The sequence below is a fragment of the Pholcus phalangioides genome, unplaced genomic scaffold (genome assembly GCF_987345545.1).
Source record: "Pholcus phalangioides strain wild (caught in Gottingen) unplaced genomic scaffold, Ppha-v1.0 ptg000008l_1, whole genome shotgun sequence".
Classification (NCBI taxonomy): domain Eukaryota; kingdom Metazoa; phylum Arthropoda; class Arachnida; order Araneae; family Pholcidae; genus Pholcus; species Pholcus phalangioides.
Window position 1 is genome coordinate 19959516 of NW_028301601.1, and position 20374 is coordinate 19979889.

General features: G+C 33.1%; 1 protein-coding gene across 1 annotated transcript; it reads left to right on the plus strand.

Annotated features, from left to right (window-relative positions):
• Positions 1-12841: 12841 nt before the first annotated feature.
• Positions 12842-19267, plus strand: LOC149083965 (uncharacterized). Its single transcript, XM_089235435.1, has 3 exons — positions 12842-13001; positions 15891-15989; positions 18700-19267. Exons 1-3 carry the CDS (start codon positions 12936-12938, stop codon positions 19084-19086), a joined length of 552 nt encoding a protein of 183 aa, XP_089091561.1. The 5' UTR covers positions 12842-12935; the 3' UTR covers positions 19087-19267.
• The last annotated feature ends 1107 nt before the right edge of the window (positions 19268-20374 follow it).

A 20374-nucleotide genomic window follows, 5' to 3' on the forward strand; every position in this document is an offset into this window, starting at 1 on the left:
AGCAACGACAATGTATCAGGTTAGAAAATAATAACAAAATTTGAATTAATTTAAGGTTTAGGTATCGAAAACAGTAGGGGACGGATTTTTTTAAATTTCTTTATTGAAAAAATGAGCGGGTGGAGCTGAATTCGGACGTTATAATGGGCGGAATAAATACAGTAAAATCCCTCTCAACGGTCACCCTTCTTTTGCGGCCAAATAATAATTTCCCATTTTATATCAAAGGTATCCATTTCGGACACTATGATTAACGGTCTCTTTTACGGACGAATTTTTTTTGTCTCGTTGGTGTCCGTAAAAGAGAGGTTTTACTGCATTTTCAGATCGTTGGATCGAAATTAACATGACGTGAATATGAGGAAATTTTGATCAAACCAATCGTTATAATGGACTGGCGATATAGCACACACAGTTATAACAAGCCATATAATAAGGGCCAATTTGTGAATGATTCCCCTGAAACTCCTCTCAAGCTTTATAATTAAATATCTCGGCTAATATTTTTCTTAAAGCAATGAAACTCATTTCGTATCACATAAGTGAACTTATCCTATAGAAAATGGGAAAAAGTAAAAAAAATTGGATTTTTTTAAATTTTTTTTCAAAAACTAATTTGTTTATGTACAAGTGTCATCGTGTAAAATATTTATCTCATTTAAAACATTTTTGCAACTGTAAAGTTTTGTCGATAACTTATGGTAGAGAAGAAAATTACCAAGGTAAGGACTTTTTCTGGACACTCGGTGTAGTCTTACATACAGTCGAGTCACGTCATTGTGGCCGCGTCATATTTTGCGACATCAATTGCGTTTAGCTGATGGAATAAGGCTAACCTCGTAACAATAGCGATGATATAAACGACTTTAATGTGCAGGGGGTGATATTGAAATTGGACCTCTTTTGAGATCAGTAAAGAGTTGCCTCCTTGGATTAGTTACATTCAATGCCACGTCAAATGAATAGCGGGAGAAAAATTTCCAAAGGACAAGACTAACCATTAGTGGAAGAATACAAGTTGATGATAGCAGTATTTACTGACAGAAAACATGAAAATTTAAGCATTTCCATCTTTACTTCAGAAAATGGAAGCCAGATGGCAGCATGAACGCGAAACAAGCGCAACTCGACTACATAAATACTTTAGGGCCAAGCATACGCACAGAACACACGCACATTCCGGCATGTGCCGATTCGTTCGAAATTCCGTAGGGGAATGTGTACGAGTTACATGTTCGGTTAAGTAGTAGTAGTATTTACTATCTGAGAAATGTTTTTGGTATTGTCTAGCTTCATTGCGATACTTCCGAGAGCCATTTTTCTACAGTTATGAATAGGAATTCGTCCTTACAAATCACGTACCTACAGCTAAATAAATTTTTATTGCTTTTCTTGGACACACCACGAGTTCCTGAAATGTTTGAACATTGTAGAAAGAGTATAACAAAACTTCTAAGTACTTATCAAGTCCCAAAGTTCGCCATACCTGAACCCGATCTAGAAAATTCGGTCCCAACTACATCACCATCATTCTCTCATGCAATTACCAACAGCTAACTATTGAATAGACCGAATGGAATGCTTGGATTTAGGTAAACGTGACAGCGGCCAAGTTTCTTATTATTCCACTTCCAGACTATCTTGCTGAGGCCCGTACCACACAAATCAATTTTTCTGGATTATACTACTTAATCGTGCATTCACCTCGTAAACATTCCTCTGGGCTAGGGAATTTCTAACGAATTTTTGCATGCCGGAACGTGTTTTGTGTGTGTTTGCATGGTTGCCCGAACGTACTTATGTTTTCAGAGTTTTGCTTGTTATACTACTTAAACCGCACACCAACTCTGGTCATATATTACCATACAGAAATTTCCAACCAGTGGAGTTGAGTCCAGTGGGAAATGAAGGTTTCAAATGAAGGAAATGAAGGAAAGATCATAAATATGACACATTGCATGCAAAATCTTGCCAAAAATTATACCAAATGCCAGCGAAACAGCCAATTATCGCGTTATTATAAAATCGGCCTTGGCGGAAAATGACACACCACAGAATGTTTGCAGTGAATCAAAATCTATTTCATGAAAGAAAAAAAACTGAATCTCTCTCCAACGAATATATGAGATGAATATTTCTATAAATTTTAATTAAAATCGATGACAGTAGTTATAATATGATTTATGCATTATGCAATTTTGTGCAAAAAAAACGTGCCTTCTCTCTATTGTTATTTTTCCTTTTATCTCCATCACCAATTTTAGTACAGATCGCAAGCAGAAACAGGTGACGTTACATCAAGGTTGTCGCGTTTTTATCGACATTATAAGCAAGACTATTTAACATCATTCCGTTTGGGAACTGAAAAATATTGACGTTATCGCCGATGTGCCGCTACAACCGAGCTTGAGCGTATTTTGCCTTTATTCCTTGAAATATCCGGGGCTTCTCAGAAGACACGTGGCAAAACCTCGGAATTTTCTCTTTCCACACCATACCATCTGCATTCCATCCAGACTCTGTTGTACACAACCTGTGTGGTGTTGTCAGACAGATATTTATGCGCAATCTGATTTCCCCACATTCTCACTCTCTTTGTTTCTATGGTATTTATCAGGTTAAGTGGCATAATATGTCATTATTTCATTAAATTCCGTGGCATTTCCTAAAGGATACCGCCCCTAATGATGTCTCGATTGCCTCATTACCATGATTGAATACCGTGATGATCTTCTAATGGAAAGAAGATTGGATGTGAATTATCCTCTCTGCATGTCTCATGACAGTAACACGCATGCATCGAAATGCAATTATATGAGAATCCTTGGGTGTTTTCTGTAATTACAAAAACAAATACGTCCGGCATACGTAATTTATTTTTCAATGTAAATCTTTGAATGACTTCCGTCATGACTGTAATTTCGATTTTTTTTTAAAATACAAATGGTCATTTTAAAGTCTTGTCTGACATTTTCTGGTGGGACACGAGTTGTATTGTCCCCCCTTTTATATGTGTTTCGTTCTTTCATGAATTATTGAATGGCGTGTTTGAATTACGAGATCTTAAAAATCCATGAAAATCTTTGGAGAAGTGGCATCATCTAAAAAATTCAAGGGAGAGGAGGCTTGAAAATCCGTGAAAAAAAAAAATCGTATTTAAAAAATTGAGCTCTTAAGAGAAACATGTAAGGAAAAAGTGTGACTGTTTTCAGAATCCAGTGTAGAGCTATCCTAGGGCGATCCAGGCAAAGCCCGGAACATATGAGATCTGGTACTGTGGTTCTGGAATGTAAATATCACTATACAGAGTAAACATGGCATGCTCCACCAAATGGAACTGGGGTGATAGACGAACCCAAGTAGAGCATGAAACACCCTATCAACTCTGACCTGTCTCGAACCATTTTCGAGTTATGGTGGATAATCGCTGATAGGAAAAATAATGTGCCAAGTCTGAAAAAACCGGATTTGTGAAGTTTCTGAAAATTTTACACGCAAACTAAGCATATATTTGTAAAGAGGTGAAAAACCCTGTAAAAAAAAAGTGACATCAGTTTCACCGAAATATCTGGATTTAATGGCGTGTTGCAAGTGCTGAAAGTTTGGTGAAGTTCAATATCGAACTGTCGCTAAAATTTTTAATCGCCAGTTTCACAAACAACCTTGTAGCTACAACCGGTCAAATTTACCAAAAACTTGACCATTGGACCAGATTTCGAGAAAGAGCCTACAATAAACCACATCAGCGATCTTGTTCAGGAGAAATTTAGTTTTCTGTTTGCAATACACATCACTGAAATCTGCGTTCGTCGAAATAATTTTAGTAGGTCTTGGCGACAAACTGATTTTTCACTTAACCAATCTCTCTCTGCGCTTCAGCTCGCCATTAAATACTGATATCCTGTAGATAAAGGTAATGTCGCCTTATAGGGTCTTTTCTGCGAAATCAACTTGTCACCAAAATCTTTATTCACCAATTCCGAATTTTCGTCGAATAACTACTTCTACCGTGATTCCCTTCAGCAATGTTAGAATGAACCGGGATCACTCATTGAACTGGGAATGTGCCACGGGCCACTTAACTGATCTATAAATGTGCTGCAGGTCTTTTAATTGATTGGTCTACGGCACATTCCCAGACCACTCACATGATGTGGACCCGCACGTGTCACTCAAAAATCAGGTAATTATGCCACTCAGTTTATTTTTACGAAATTATGTTTGAGGTCGCGGGCCGTATCAGATGACTCAGAGGGCCACTTTTGACCCACGGGCCATGAGTTGAGCCTGTACGGCGTAAAACGAAGCGTAAAAAACGTATTCACGTTTAATACTGTGGTCGTGTCGATGACATAGCCTCTCCCAATTTTTTTCTTACCTATAACTTCATAACCATAACTGATTGATTATTTGACTGAATTTTGAAGAGGGCGGGAAAAAAAAAGTGAAAGTGGTATGTTGAGATTTCCTTGACCACTTTCACGTCTAACGCTACTATCACAGAAAAAAAAAAATCGTAACTTTTGATTAATTAAAGCCCGACCTTCCGAATGGAAAACGCCCTTGCCAGCCAGATCAACAACTAACTCACAAAGCACGTGTTGGTGGTGGTGGTGGTGGTTAGTAAGCGTTCACATATACGCCAAAAAAAGAAGCACCGACCCGACCACAACAACCAGAGAACAGAACCACGGAACCAAACTGGACCCCAGCCTGCTTGGTTGCAAACAAAACCGCTTTCTACCCTCGCAGCAACCCAGTTTGTCCGAGACATTATAGGCTGATGTAATTCCTGCCAAGTATGGTGTCAAATAAGAATATTAAAAAAAAAAAAAAAAAAAATCACAAATCCAACAGCTTTTGAAAAACCGCACCCAGGTTTGACCTTAGACCTTTTTTCGTTTTAGTATACCGAACGGCCTGTAACAACAATAATCCTATTTCTAAATTGTTGATCTCGATAGACGCTCGTGCCTTGTCAAACAAACAGGTGGTTAACTTGCGAGTTCAAACTGGATGTCGTATTACGGGTAAAGATATCTTGTAGGGCCGAGATTGAATGATGGCATCTAAATATTTATTTAATTTTCATCATATCAAAAGGAAAAGATAATTAAAAAGTATTTTGAGTGATTGTTTGTTAATTTGTAAAGTTAATTGTTCAAAACCCTCACATTGTTGAAAAATAAATCTTTGCTTGATACCTCGCATTGTTGGAAAGACGACTATTTAAATCCCAAATTGTTGGAAATACGGTGGTTTAAAACCATGTATAGTTGGCTATATTTTTTTTTCAAAACCTCATTGTTGAAAGAATCATTTTTAAAACTCCACATTGTTTGAAGAATAATCTTCACAAATTCCACATTGTTGAATAGATCTTTTCAAACTCCATTGTTGGAGGAATCACTTTTTAAACCCTATATTATAAGAAGTGTAGTTTAACCCCCCCCCCCCCCCCAAAGTTGTTGGAAAAATAATTTTTAAAACCCACATTATTTGAAGAATCATTTTCAAAACCCCACATTTTTTAAAGAATTATTTTTTAAACGCAACATCGTTGAAAGGATTATTTTTAAAACCACACATTGTTGAAGTAATCATTTCTAAAACCCCTCATTGGTTAAAAAAAAACTACTTTTTTAAAAAAAATATACTTTTGTTAGGAATATCATTGTTGACCTATGTTATCTCGTTTCTGACTGGGAACTATGAGAATTAATTTACTTGAGTGAAAGACATTTTCAATTAGAGTGCAATCACCACGAAAACTCCTATAGGCTAATTTTAGATAAAGCATTTTAAATTGATTACTCTGTCAAAGTAATCAATTTAGGAATTTACTGCGATAGGCCGAACTTAGGAATTTGGCGACCCTCTACAATGTGTGTCGATAACTAGACATATATGAGGTATTTAGGCATTAAAAAGAATCCGTATTAACAGGACCACCTAAACAGCACTTTAAGGACCCTGGACAAAGTGATGTTCTCTGGTCCCCTTACTTAGCTGGAAGTGTTGTGTTGTGTGAGGAATCATCGAGTCGACTCGACTCCTGGTGACTCTATAGATCACGGCTCTCCAAGCTGGTCTGCCATTCACAGCATGCCTCAGTTGTGCTAGCTTCATTCCGGTGCTTTGCAACACCTCCTCTATTCATTTGGAGCTCGATCTGCCTCTTCCTCTCTTTCCATCCGTTCTACCAAGCATTATAATTTCTTCTAATGAGCCTTCTGTACGCATTATATGACGAAATAAGATAGTTTCTGTTTAGTGACTTTTGCTTCTAGAGAATAGTCAGCTTCGATTTCTTCGATAACCGATTTATTTGCCCTTTTAGCTGTCCATAGAATTCGGAGCATCCTTCTCCAGCACCAAAGTTCAAAGGAATCAATTAGTTTATAGCTGGAAGTACCAGCCTACCAATTTTGATCCTTGCCCTCTCGAAAATCCTAATACCAAAACTCTTCATCATGAGACCTTGGTAGACACCTCAGTTCTGGTTAATAATGACATACGTATCTATAAATTGATTTAAAAAAATAAGCTAAACAAAAAGAGATACTTTATCAATGTATTTTAGACATTTCATGGCCCGGTGTGACTGCCTAAGTTTAGCCCTGTACTAATGAATTCCATTTTCATGTATAATCAGAGTAAAAATAAATTCATATAAAACATAAATAGCATAAAAAAATTAATTTTCTTGTAAAAAATCATTACTTTTCGAAACAAATTATTAAAAAGGAAACTTTTTCATTTTTAGACGGCGAAAAATTTAACATAAATTTATAGATAATATTACGGCCTTCGAATATAAAAAACAATTATTCTCAATTTTATATATATATAGGCATATCGGCCTTTAAATACGCAGTGTACACATATCATAGTGCCTATTTATCCAACATGAGAATAATACAGTTCTTGTTCGAGTCAGATAGAACCAGTTACAAAAAGATCTTTTTTCTTAAATAAATAATTGAAACTTGTCTTAATTGCGCCAGCATCCCCACTGATCGTAAATGTCGCAATGGCCTATCCTAATGAAAGGCTCATTTCTGTCACTGAATGAATAAATGAATGGAGGAAAATGTGGAATATATATATATGAGTATGGTGACAGAAATGTGAATGGAGGCGATGTCTCTCTCGGGTAAAATATTTCAAACATTTAAGGATTGGTGACTATTTACCAGTACTGAGAGGAGGACTTGGTTATAGAAAAGTCATCAAAGACCTCTAATTAGCCTGGCCTCCTTTAAACTTCCTGGAAATGTCGTTAATTGGCAATCAATGTTAATATTGACAGGAATGAATATCTAAATACTAAAAATACAAATAACAACCAATGTTTACATAAGTCTAGACTAGATCATGAAATAATACGTGATTGTATTGTAATATCGGGATAATAAACATCCGGAGCTGGGTTGTTAATCTTTCTACGTCACCCGGGGCCAAGAAATTGCCCAGGTTGCTCCGTAGGTGGTTACGACCCGCTGTAATTACTCTCCGAGGTATTAGTATACTTGAATGCGGTTTGCGAAAAGTTATTCTCAGGAAGAGGGGGATTTATGTTTAAGCAGAAAAAAAGTTAGTTAAAATTTTTTTCGATACAAGAAAGTCTATTAGGAGTAATTTTACCTGAACCTCTTTTCAATGTCTGTTGTGTTCAAAACGTTCGTAAAGCTTTTATCTGACGATTCGTGGCTGAGGCAAACCAACTCCACCAATGTTAACATGACAAAGAAAACCTTACGCAAGTGCCAGTGACAGGAAAATTCTGAAATGAGCTGTCAATTGTCTACATCCCGCATTTTATAGGACCCTGATTTGCATAGATCTGGTGATTTGATTGTCGTGAATAGTGAACTGCACTCTATCGATAAAAATTTGAACTAAAATGTTTTCAGTACCAAACGAAATCCCGCTTTTGTGAGAATAACTTCTTCGCAAACCGCGTCGAAATATTCAAATTAATGTAATTTTTGGGAATTTTTAAACTATTTACGAATTTATGGGACACTATATTTGAAAAGTTTCTCAAAACTGAAAATTATTTTGGTATGTTTTTTGTATAGTTATTTGTAATTTTTAAATAAATCAACTTCATCTAGTCAAAATACTTGGTTATTATAATTTCGCTAAATCTCACGCACCATGTGAAGAAAATAATTTATGAGAAGAATATCTATTTTCTATTCTAAAATTGATCAGCACAGCAAGTTAACTAATTAAAGTGGAATTTTTTTGATTAGTTAAAATGGTTAATTTTGGGTAAAAGATACAGTTTACCTCGAGTTTAATGCTATATGTAAACAGATAAAATCTTTCTTAGCAAAGTTGAATAGTTTCTACTCTGAAATTTATTTTCAATTCCCCCTGAATTTTGTATTATTTTTTAAATCCACACATAAAATTTCAGCAGCTCTCAAAAGAATGACACAGACAATTAATCAACTCTTTCCAGACGAAACATATATATATATGTTACTGCCAAAGGCTTGGCCACTTTGCGATGTGGCCAGCCCAGTTGACCCGACCAATGTCCGAAATTCGGTTTTTCGTCGCGCATTGGCCAGCCCCTATATGTCGATCCCTATTCTTCCCTATACATCGATCATTAAAATATCGATATTCAGATTCTTTGATCGTTAGGGTTGCCATTGCTAACCATAATAATTACGGTTAGCTACAGATAATTATAAATAGCCATAATTATCACTCAAAAAATACGGGATGGCTTCTAATCATAGGGATCGATATACGGATGTATAAGGGTAAAATATATAGGGGCCGGCGAAAGCCCGAATTGGCCGGGTCAACTGGGCTGGCCATTTCGCGAAGTGGACAACTTCGGACTTTGGCAGTAACATATATATTCAGTCAAATCCCGTTTTAACGAACACTTTTCTAATCCCCCAGATAAGTTTACGTAGGGACATTTTTTAAATAACCTGGAATTCCTTTATAACGAAATTTCGTTATAACGAAGTGATTTCCACGGTCTCTTGGAGTTCCTTATAATTCGATTCGACTACATTGTATTTACATAGCCGTGTATACTGAAATGACTACCAAAGATGCACTTTCAAAAAAGAAATAGATATAATATGGTTTTTTTAATGATGTACTCGCGTTTCAAATATACACGAATCCATAGAGGGTCAAAATAAAAACTACGCGTCGATATAAGCTATAAGTAAATTAATGCGACCATTAAAAAATATTTCCTACGTAAAAAACATTGATAAAACATTACTTAAAACATTTTCTTTCTACGAGACCAAAGTAGAAAAACACTGTAGTCTCAAATGATAAGAAAGGAAAAGAAAGAAAACATTTCTTCACACGTTTGTGTTTTACGACTGTTTAATCCGCATTTCGGATCTAAAAATCCCTGAAGATAAACGACCAGTAGAAAAAATGAAGGAAAACAAGACAAAGGAAAAAGAATACAAATATAATACAGCGTAGAAAACATAATTCGGAAACCACGCGTGCGTATTTTGTAATTTTATATTTTTCTACCTAAAAAATACCCTCCGGCGTAGATCAATGTCTTCCTGTTTTGTTCTGTTCTCGGTATGGGGGACCCTCCTCTCTCTATACATCTTTCTCTCTCTTGATAATAATTGTTCTGAGGTTACCCTTTAATGTCTGCTCTGATTAAATAATAATAATATATATAAAGAGGCTAACACAAAACCTCGTTTTTTTTTATACCTCGTAATGGGTGGCTAATGGCGAACTTGATTCCAGATCTCGAACAAACGATAATACACATTAAAAAAAAGAAAAAGATTGAAATGTTAGACACGCAAAATATTATGCTGTGTGCTCTCTATCTATCTAAATCCTTTGGTATGTCGAAAGAAAAAAAATGGAACCAGAGACTTGATAGAGAACGAGGAAATGAGACGGAATATATCGGTTTCGGAATCTTTTTGAGAAACCGCGTGTTAAAACCCGAACAGAAATCGTCCAAATAAATAAACCACACTATTTTTTTTTACTTTGTTATCTTTGAAGATCAATATCGGTGAAAGCGGAAATGTCTGCTTTTCTTGAGATCAATGTGATCTCTAAATGAAAAAGAACAAACAAAAAATGCTTGGAAACCTCTCTCAATAAATTATCTAAGATCTTACAAAAATGTTTAAATTCGACCTCGAATTCAATACCGTATATCCCATGTGATATATGAAATTATAGTCTTAATGCCGTACTTTTTTTTTTTGTTTTGAGAGCTCGAATGGATCTGGAATTTGTTCCATTTAGTGTCACGAAATCGTTGACATTTTTGGGTAGCTCTTTCAAGAATTAGTTCACGGTTTTTTTTGTGTTTAAGTGATGGTAAAACATTATCATAACGAGTTGATAATAATTGGTCAGAATACTTGATATAGCTTGGACCGTGACTTAGACGTTTCTAAATAGCATGAGAAATACCGTGGTAAATTTGTGATGAATTAATTGATAAACTTAATATTTTTCAGTAATCCGAGGTACTGGAATAAAATAGTGAATTTTTGTTGAATTATTGGGATCAATTGTTGAATTTTTTTGTTGAAAATTTGTGAGCATTAAATTGTAAATTTTCATTCGACGAATATATAAAAATCCATTTGCGAATTTCCATTTGACGATTTTATATTAAAATCCATTTGCGAATTTTCATTTGACGATTATATTAATTTAATTAATTATATTTTTTTAATTAATTATAAATTTAATTAATAAATTAAATAAATTAAAAATAATTATAATAAATAATAAATTAAAAATAATTATAATAAATAATAAATTAAATAAATTAATAAATTAAAAATAATTAAATTTAATTATAATATTTAATTAATTATAAATTTATATTAATTTAATGTTAATTTTCATTCAAAAGGTATATTGGAATGTATTTACGAAACTTCATTCAAAGAAAACAATAGTTTTTCTTTCGAAAGAGTATTATATCAAATAGTATGTTTTCATTCAAAAATCGTATTGGAATCAAATGATGAATTTTCTTTCTATTGTTATTCAATTGTTTATTCAATTAAAGTTTAAAATTTTAATTGTAATACGGTATTGGAATCGAATGCTAAATTTTCATAGTAAGACCAAGTGAGTTGGTATCAGAAAGAGGAAATAACCCCTTCTCTCTCCCCATTCAAAGAATATATTGGGATACAATTTCAAACTTTTATTTCAAAGATATATGGTATTGGAATCGGATGTTAAATTTTCATTTTGCGATTATATACTGTATTGAATATAATATTAAATATTTAATTTTCATTCAAAGATCGTATCGAAATTACATGGCAAATTTTCAGTCAAAGATCGCGTGTATTTGAATTTACCTTTCATTCAAAGATCGCGTGTATTTGAATTTACCTTTCATTCAAAGATCGCGTGTATTTGAATTTACCTTTCATTCAAAGATCGCGTGTATTTGAATTTAATTTTCATTCAATGGTTGTATTTGAATTCAATTTTCATTCAAAGATTGTATTTAAATTTAGTTTTCATTCAATCATTGTATTTGAATTTAATTTTCATTCAAAGATCTCATCGAAATCACATGATAAATTTTCATTCAAAGATCTCATCGAAATCACATGGTAAATTTTCATTCAAAGATCTCATCGAAATCACATGGTAAATTTTCATTCAAAGATCGTATCGAAATAACATGGAAAATTTTATGTCGAAGATCAAATTTTGATTTAGTTTTCATTCAAAAATTGTATTTTTAAATTTAATTATTTCCATTTAATTATTGTATTTGAATTTAATTTTCTTTCAAAGATTGAATTTAGACTTAATTTTTATTCAAAGAGAGATTGTCTCTTTAGATTTAATTTTCATTCAAATTCTTATTGAAGTCACATGTCAAATTTCCATTCAAAAAGCATGTTGGAATGATACAGTAAATTTTCAAGATCACATTGGAATCAAATAGTAAATTTTAATGCACATCTAGAGATTCAAAGCTTTTCAAGAACCACAGGACAGAAAAACTTCAAACAAAAAAACTAGAACCCCCAGGTGAAAATGTTATAAAAATGTTTAAATTTAAAAAAAAATAATAATAATAATTTTTGTTTCGAAATCATTCCGGCAATCAACAAAATTCCATAATTACCCACATTTCAAATAAATTCTCTATCAAATGAAATTTAGTTCCAATTTCCAAAAAACACTCTAAAAAAAAAAAAATTAACCAGAATTACGACATCATCTCAAATCAAAAATTCAAACATCAAAACGAAGGTTAAAATTAATTAATTCACAAGAAAAGAAACGTTCTTCAACACCCCATCATCACACATTACCGATACCGTTTAACCTTCACACAAGTATATTATACTCCTTTTTTTTTCCGCTCTTATAATACATTATAGTATTGCGTTCATTCCACTAATTTCATAACGCGGCATATTCTCATTGGACATACGAGTATTTATAAATTAGTGAAAGTGTCCTTTCAACATTTTTTTTTTTTTCAAGGTCCTTAATAAGCCTAAGCTTCATATAAAAGTGAATATGAATAACAAGGGCCAAGGTGATTTTGAAAGGAAGGAAAAAATATCAATAATAAAGGACGTTGTGGATTATATTAAAAAAAAAGAAATCTGGAGCGACCCAATGATCTCTGGACTGAACTGGACGCGCGCTCCTCCCAACATTTGCTATGGACCTGTTTGTTGTATAGACAGTTTATAATGTGTGCAAGTGATACCACATCGAATATCTATTTTCTTTTTTCTTACTTTACTCTATATAACTTTCCCCTCCCTTATTGAGCTTAATACTGCGAAATATGTCACGACGTTGCTTGGTTTTATTTCGCCTGAGGGCAGGGTGGCCTTATTCGATAGAAACCGACGCCCCCGAAAAAAATTAGGGCAAGTGCCGCGGCTTTAAAAATGCCGTCACTTTCACTGCTTCCGACATTAGCTCTCTCGGAACTTCAACTGAAAATGTTCGCTCAGGTACTTGTGCTTGATTTTTAATTGCTTTTTTTTTTTTAAATGTATTTCTAATTTCTTTCGAGGAAACTTACTTTCGCATCGTATATCGGAATTTTATGTTTTCTTCTTCTAAATATAAGGGAATTTTTAAGAACTTTTCGGAATTTAATTTATAAATTTAAGATTTTTTTTTTAGTTTTCTATTATTTGTGTTCATAAATATTTTTGCTTACTGAATTTTGAATTGTAAATTGGAGATTCTACCAAACATTTATTGTTGATAATTAAACATTTTAGGTGACTGAATTGAAGTTATAAAAAATGTTTTAAAAATTTTGATAGATTTGATGAAAACTATTTCTATCTAAAAATGGAGTTTATATTTCGATCCATAGGAATACCGTGATATGAAATTTTCTTCTTTAAGGAGTCATATTTATTCATTATTTCTATAACTTAAAGAATTTAATTTTTCTAAATAACATTACATATAAGTAGATAATATTTTTCCTTTTATATTCTAAATGTAAAATCTTTCCGTAACTATCGTATCTCGGACGAAACGTACTTTCAAATCGTATGTGAAAATTAATCATTTTGGGATTTAATTTTTTTTTCTAAATACGAAATTCTTCTAAACCTTTTCAGAGTTTAACTTTCTGACTCAAGACTTTCTTTTAAAATGCGTTGATTATATTTATAAATATTTATTTCTATAAATTTAGGAAAAAATGTTTCAACTTTTTTAAATGTTCAACTTTTAAAATGTTGATAGATTTGATGAATATTTTTTATCCAAATCGGGAGCTTATAATTGGTATACTAGGAATACCGTGGAAAATATGTAGTTTTTCTTCAATAAATCATATTTATATACATTACTTGTATTCTTTTAAGAATTTAATTTCTCCAAATATCCTATCTCTTTCTTGTTGTATTTCTATACCTGAACTCTTGAGTATCATCGAAATTTACGTTCACATGGTATGTTATATGTATCTAGGTGTATAAAAATTTAATTTATTTTTCTAAATACGGATTTTGTTTTTAAACTTTCACGAATTTAATTTATAAATTTGAGATTTTTTTTAAATTTCTATTATTGACAGTTATATATATTTTAGCTTAATGAATTGAAAAAAAAATGTTTTAATTTTTAAAAGAGCTCGAATTATAAATTGGTGATTTTTTTAAAACTTTTATTGATGATATTTATAAATATTTATTTGACTGAATTAAAAGAATAATATATTAAAGAAAAATATTTTAATTTTTTTAAAAATATTGATAGATTTAATGAATATTACTTCCATTTAAGACAACTTAATATTCCGAATATTAGGAATACCGCGATTTGCAGTTTTCTACCTTAATGAATCATATATGTTCATTGTATTAATTAAATAATTTAATTTTTCATAATGTGTGAAATTAATTCGATCGGAATTTAATTTTTTTCTAAAGCCGGAATTTTTCCGTGATTTGCAGTTTATAATAAGTGTATAATAAGTCATATTTATTCATTATTTGTGTATGTGTATTCTCTAAATAATTTAATTTTCCCAAATATGTTATCTCATCCCTATTGTATTCCTGGAGGAAAAAAATTCTTAATTTCTTTTTTCGGACTATATACCCCTGCTTATCACGTGTAGCTTGAAAGGTTGGAATAAATATTATTTTCAAAATAATTTATGAAAAACAAAATTTTCAAGATTTATGGTGGGGGGGGGGCGTATTTAGATACGAGAAGATTATCCTTTTTTTCTTTCTTTCAAAACGTAACCCACTCTAATATCTTTGTTTTTAATTACATTGTTAGTAAATGATATTTGCACACGCAGTTATTTTACGGCATTTTTCCTCAAATGGTGAAATTCGCAACTGCGGATTACACATAGAAAATTACGGCATTTTATAACTTTTCCTCATGTATATAAACGAATTTTTCTTGCGAATACTTATTGCTGCGTTTTCCTCTTCAGTGTTTCTTCCATTACCTAAGTGTTTTGCCACTGTAATTATATAAAGTAGAAAAAACTCTATTATTATAGAGTTTTAACTAATATTTTTAGCGATTGTTTTCAATTCCCTGGGTATATTTATTATCATTCTCATCCCGATTTAACTGGGAAAAAAACTGTTGGTGTTGTTCGGTTCGAAAAATCGGGTTGCGACTGTAATTATGATTAGACTGAGTCATTCATTCGAGAAAGAAAAGTTAAATACCGTAATTTCAAGCATGTTATCCCACTTGTGGAAATTTATATAATTCATCAATAGTGAAATCTTAAGGAATAGTAAGAGTTGTGTTTATCACATTTTTTAAGAAAAAAAATTGTAGATTTCTTTACTCTCAGCTATTGCCATCCGTAAATCTTTTTAAAAAAATTCGAATTTTTAATTTTTCAATTTTTATTCTTACTCGTCAGAAAAAAATCTGCAGATAAGACTGCATAATCCATACTAAAACATTCGGAATTTTTTTTTAACGTGTAATCCACTGATAATACGCAGGGGAAATGTACTAGGTCTACTATAATCAGGGAAACTTTCCACCATTCCCATATCAATCACTAATATATTTCAAATGCAATTTTTATATTTTCTATTAAATATAATATAATTTTGATCAGAATTAGATTCGCACGTTACTGCTAATATTTATTCGCTCATAAATGCTCAAAATATTTCCGAATCCATGATATTTTTTCTTCTCTTCCATCCCCCCCCCCCCCACAAAGATTGCCCATATTCGGAGGAGAGTAATATTGAACATACTAGGTCGACCTCATTGTATTTCGTGTCAATCAATTTCGAAACTGAATCGAGAGTTCTAATTTTGTATTCCAACACATGTCGTAAGTACGTTTATAATTATAATCATTTTCTCTTCCACTTCTTTTTCAGCTCGTTGCCTTAGGCCTTGTTGCCCTCGCCGCCGCCCAGTACGGTCCGGCTCCTTATGGAGGCCATTATGCTGCCCCAGCACATTATGAGCCATCATACGTAAGTCGTTTTGTCTCACGTGAGACTATTCATTTGATTCATTCCAAACATTTATATAGGTGCATTACTATTCTATGTTAATGAGGAGTAAATGGATTTAAACTGCATTTTTTATTACATAATTCGGGACTAATTACATATTCAGTAATTTTAATTATTAATGAAAATTTTAACGATTGCTCTTTTGACAAAGTATTGAAAAATTGCTTTCAATTTGAATACGTTGTACTTTGATTTTTGATTACACTGATTAGATAAACTGAAAGTTACGCGAGATGTGTGTTTAGCATCTGAAAACTTGTTCTTCTGAAGAACCTATTAAAATTATTGTGAAGCAATTAATAATTTTTAAATTAAAGTATTTTATCTATGAATTGTCAGTGTACTACACAGCTAATACGTAGAGCAAAATTAATTAGTTAATATAGATTGGAAAAAGAAGAGAAAATTATAAATAAAAATAAATTAATTAAGTTATGAATGAAAATAAATTGAATTACGAATGAAAATAAATTGAATTACGAATGAAAATACATAACTAATAAAATGAATAATTGAAATTATTCATAAAAATAAATAAGTAAAATTCCAAATAAAAGAAAATAAATTAAATTATTCATAAAAATAAATGAATTGAACTGTGTATAAAAGCAAAATAAATTGGAAATTGAGTTGTTTAACATTTTGAAACTTATTCTTCTAAAGTAATTTTTAAAACTAGTATTAAGTACTAGTTAATTAGTTAACTATCTAGTTAATAACTCATGAATTTTAATCACATTTTCTAAGATTGGCCAATGCATAGAAAAGATAATTCGTATAGCAAAATTTATTCGCTGATGTATATTGCGAAAAGGGGGAGGAAGTCAAAAAAACAAAATTACAAATAAGTTGAACGTAAATTTAATTTTAAGTAAAAATTATAAAAAAAAAAATATAAGAAAATTATATTATTTACCCCTTAACTGGTTTACCGATATTTCTTGCTATGCTTTTAACTGAAAAATGCCCCGATGTCCTCACTTCTATGAAATTGGTATATTTTAATGCGATTTTTGTTTTTTTTGCAAACAAGTTGTTCTCATGGAGAGTTTTTTTAGGTACAGAAAAAAATTAGTTCGAATTTATTCTCGTTAGAGGGCGCTGCACGAAAGGAATTCACTGGAAATATGCAAATCAGCATCCTGTAAAATGCAGGGCGTACTATCAACAGCTCTTTTCTGAATTTTCCTTCTTTTGGCTCTTACATAAGGTTTTCGTGGTAATGTTGAAATCGGTTGAGATAAAAAAACTATTGGCGAATTTGGTTTGCCTTAACCACGAATCACCAATTGAAGCTGTACGAACGTTTCGGACACGGAAGAGATTGAAGAAAGGTTTGAGTCGAGAACAATGTGATTTGCTTTCATTCAGCGTCTCCTGTTGACAAATATTTCAACTTTTTCTCTCGTTTCTATTCCCAACAAAAATCTCCCATTCGTGAGAATCACTTTTTCGCATACATTACATTAAAATGTACCAATTCTTTCAACAGTTATGAATTTTCAAGCTATTTATGAATTTATGTGACACCTTGTATTTTACCAACTCGGACAGGCCCTTTCTGTGCGTGGCAAAGCAATACGGTGAAGTTCAAAAATGATTACAATATTTAGTGATTTTGGAAGCATTTTCAAAGTGTATGACCGTGCATGCATGTATGCAGCTTAGAGGTAGGAGGTCCTTAACCAGGGGGGTTTCTTGGATAGATATATCAGGGAGGTCCCCTGATGTGGGATACGAAAAAAATTCACCTTAGGAAAAAACAGTATTATTTCGCAGAATGTCCGTGTAAAAGAAACGATTAAAAACTGATTTAGAGAGAACAGTGCTGGTTATATTTTTAAATTGATTTTCTTAATATTCACTGGAAGAAATATAATTGCTGTTCATGGTACGTCAAAAGTTCGTTAAAACTTTAAAAATGATGAAGCTGGGATATATACAATAATTGAAGCAGATTCATGTGAATTCACAAGTCACGGCCGTATTCACCGACAGAGTTTATACTGCAATCGTAGGTTGAAGGATTAGCGATTGACACGGATTGGTTAAAATCCTGAATTTAACCAATCCGTCTCGATCTCCGATCCTCTCACCTGCGACTGTAGTTTAAACTCTTTCGGTGGATACGGCCGTCAATAAATTAGATATGGATGCAATTAATGCACGTGCAAACTTCATTCGATGCCGGCAGCTCCGATTTATTACATATCAGCGCCATCTATTGTCGAGTTTTTGGAACTATTTTTTTGTAATTAAAAGCCGTATGTTCTACTGATCCGATTCGTGCAAACCATAAATTTCTCATCACCAAAGTTCGTTTTATCAATTTATTTTCAAGTTTTTAATGAACTTTCAACGCCATCTGTATTTAGAAATTCGCATTTTTCCTTTCTACACATAGCCGATAATCATAAAAATCATGCTATCATCCAATGACAGAAATGAAACCGAAACCAAAAATATAGATGCGATTCAGTATGTATTGTTCTTCCACGCTATAAATTAGAAGGGCCCGTGAAAAGTCTGGTATGGGAGCCCGCCAAAGGTCAAAGCCTAGGGGCCTTGCTCTAGGATGTGGGGGGCCGTGATATTATCTATGAACATTATCTGCAATTTTTCTCATCAGACTAATTAACATTAAAAAAAAAAATTGTTTGTCTTACAGGATCAGCCAATCCCATACAGCTTCGGGTATGACGTAAAGGATGACTATGGTGGCACCCAATCCCGCCAGGAATCCGATGACGGATACGGAAACAAGAAGGGATCATACTCCTACACTGACGGCTACGGCATCGTCCGTCACGTAGACTACGTCGCCGACAAGGACGGTTTCAGGGCAACCATCAAGACCAACGAGCCCGGAACCGACAACCAGAACCCCGCCGATGTCGAGATCCACTCCGACGCTGCCCCAGCCAAGCACTACGGACCAGCACCAGCTGCCTACCACCCTGCCCCAGCATACGCACCTGCACCAGCATACCACCCAGCACCAGCTTACGGACCAGCCCCAAGCTACCACGCCCCAGCCCCATACCATCCTTATTAATTTATTTTAAGCAATTTTGATTTCAGCAGCCATCCTCTTCCCCGTCCCACGATACCTTGTATAAATATTTATTTACCTATTCAGCTGCCAAAATTGTATCATAGGTTTTGTTTGAACCTCACTTTGCTCGTGTGTTTGAGAATATGAAATGCGATTGAGATAATAAACAGTTTCAAAACCCAGTTTGCGATCTATTTGATTCTAAAAAAATTTCTCGTACTTGCGTTTTTATTTAAATCAATTCTTTAAATTTGGATCTACTCAAATTTGCATTTGCACAGGATTCATGGCAGGGCCGTTTTAGGAGCACCATAGGCCACAGCAGGGCCAGATTTCCACGTGGGAAACATGGGCATTTGCTCAGGACCCCATGCTTTATAAAAGGCTCCCAAATTTATAAGAGTATATGTTTCATTTAAATTTTTATAAATTTTACTTGGTTAAATGTTTTTGGAAAATCAAAGAACTTTCCAAAATCATATCATACTATTCCCAAAAAGTCCATTGTTGGCAAACTTAGATATTAATTTTAATGTTACACCAATCAGTAATAGACTTTACACAGCATACGTAATGGGCCTATTGACATGTTAACTCTATGACAAAAATATGTTTCAATGTGCCACAATCTTTTGTTCGAGTCCTCACAATTCCGCCAGCTCATTGGGCATTTTGCCTGTTGTGTTTTGCATTTGTATCTCTTTGACAGTAAAATGATTTGTGAAACGATGACAGGAAAGTTTGCATGTTTGTGATCAACATGAAATATTCAAATCTTTGTGAAGTAGTTTCTGTATATTTGCAAATTGCAAAACTTTATGCATCTGATCTTGCAAATTCCTTTTCGGACGAACTGTAACAATTTTCTTCCTTGGTTCAGGGTGGTGACACAATGCCACAAATGTTAAATAACGCTATAGGTTTAAGAAAGACGTTTCTCTAAATGTTGAGAACAGTATTGAATCGTCATTGACAACATTGTCATCAATATCAAACTGTTCTAGTCACTGTTCATTCTAATGGAAATGATAAAATCATCAGTTCGCTCAATTCTTTTACAAGAAAAAGTGTCATCTCTTCAGCTTAAATGTGTAATGATATAATAAGAGATAAAACTCAAAAAATTAGAGCATTATCAATGATTTTGATCACATAGGGTGAAAAAAGCATCCATTCTAGGGCATTTCATAAAGAATTTTACATTGTTTCTCACTTAAAATAGTGCATATCCTTTTTTGATGTGCTTTCAAACAACATGTAGTGTTGTAACGGGACCCGGGTTCGATTC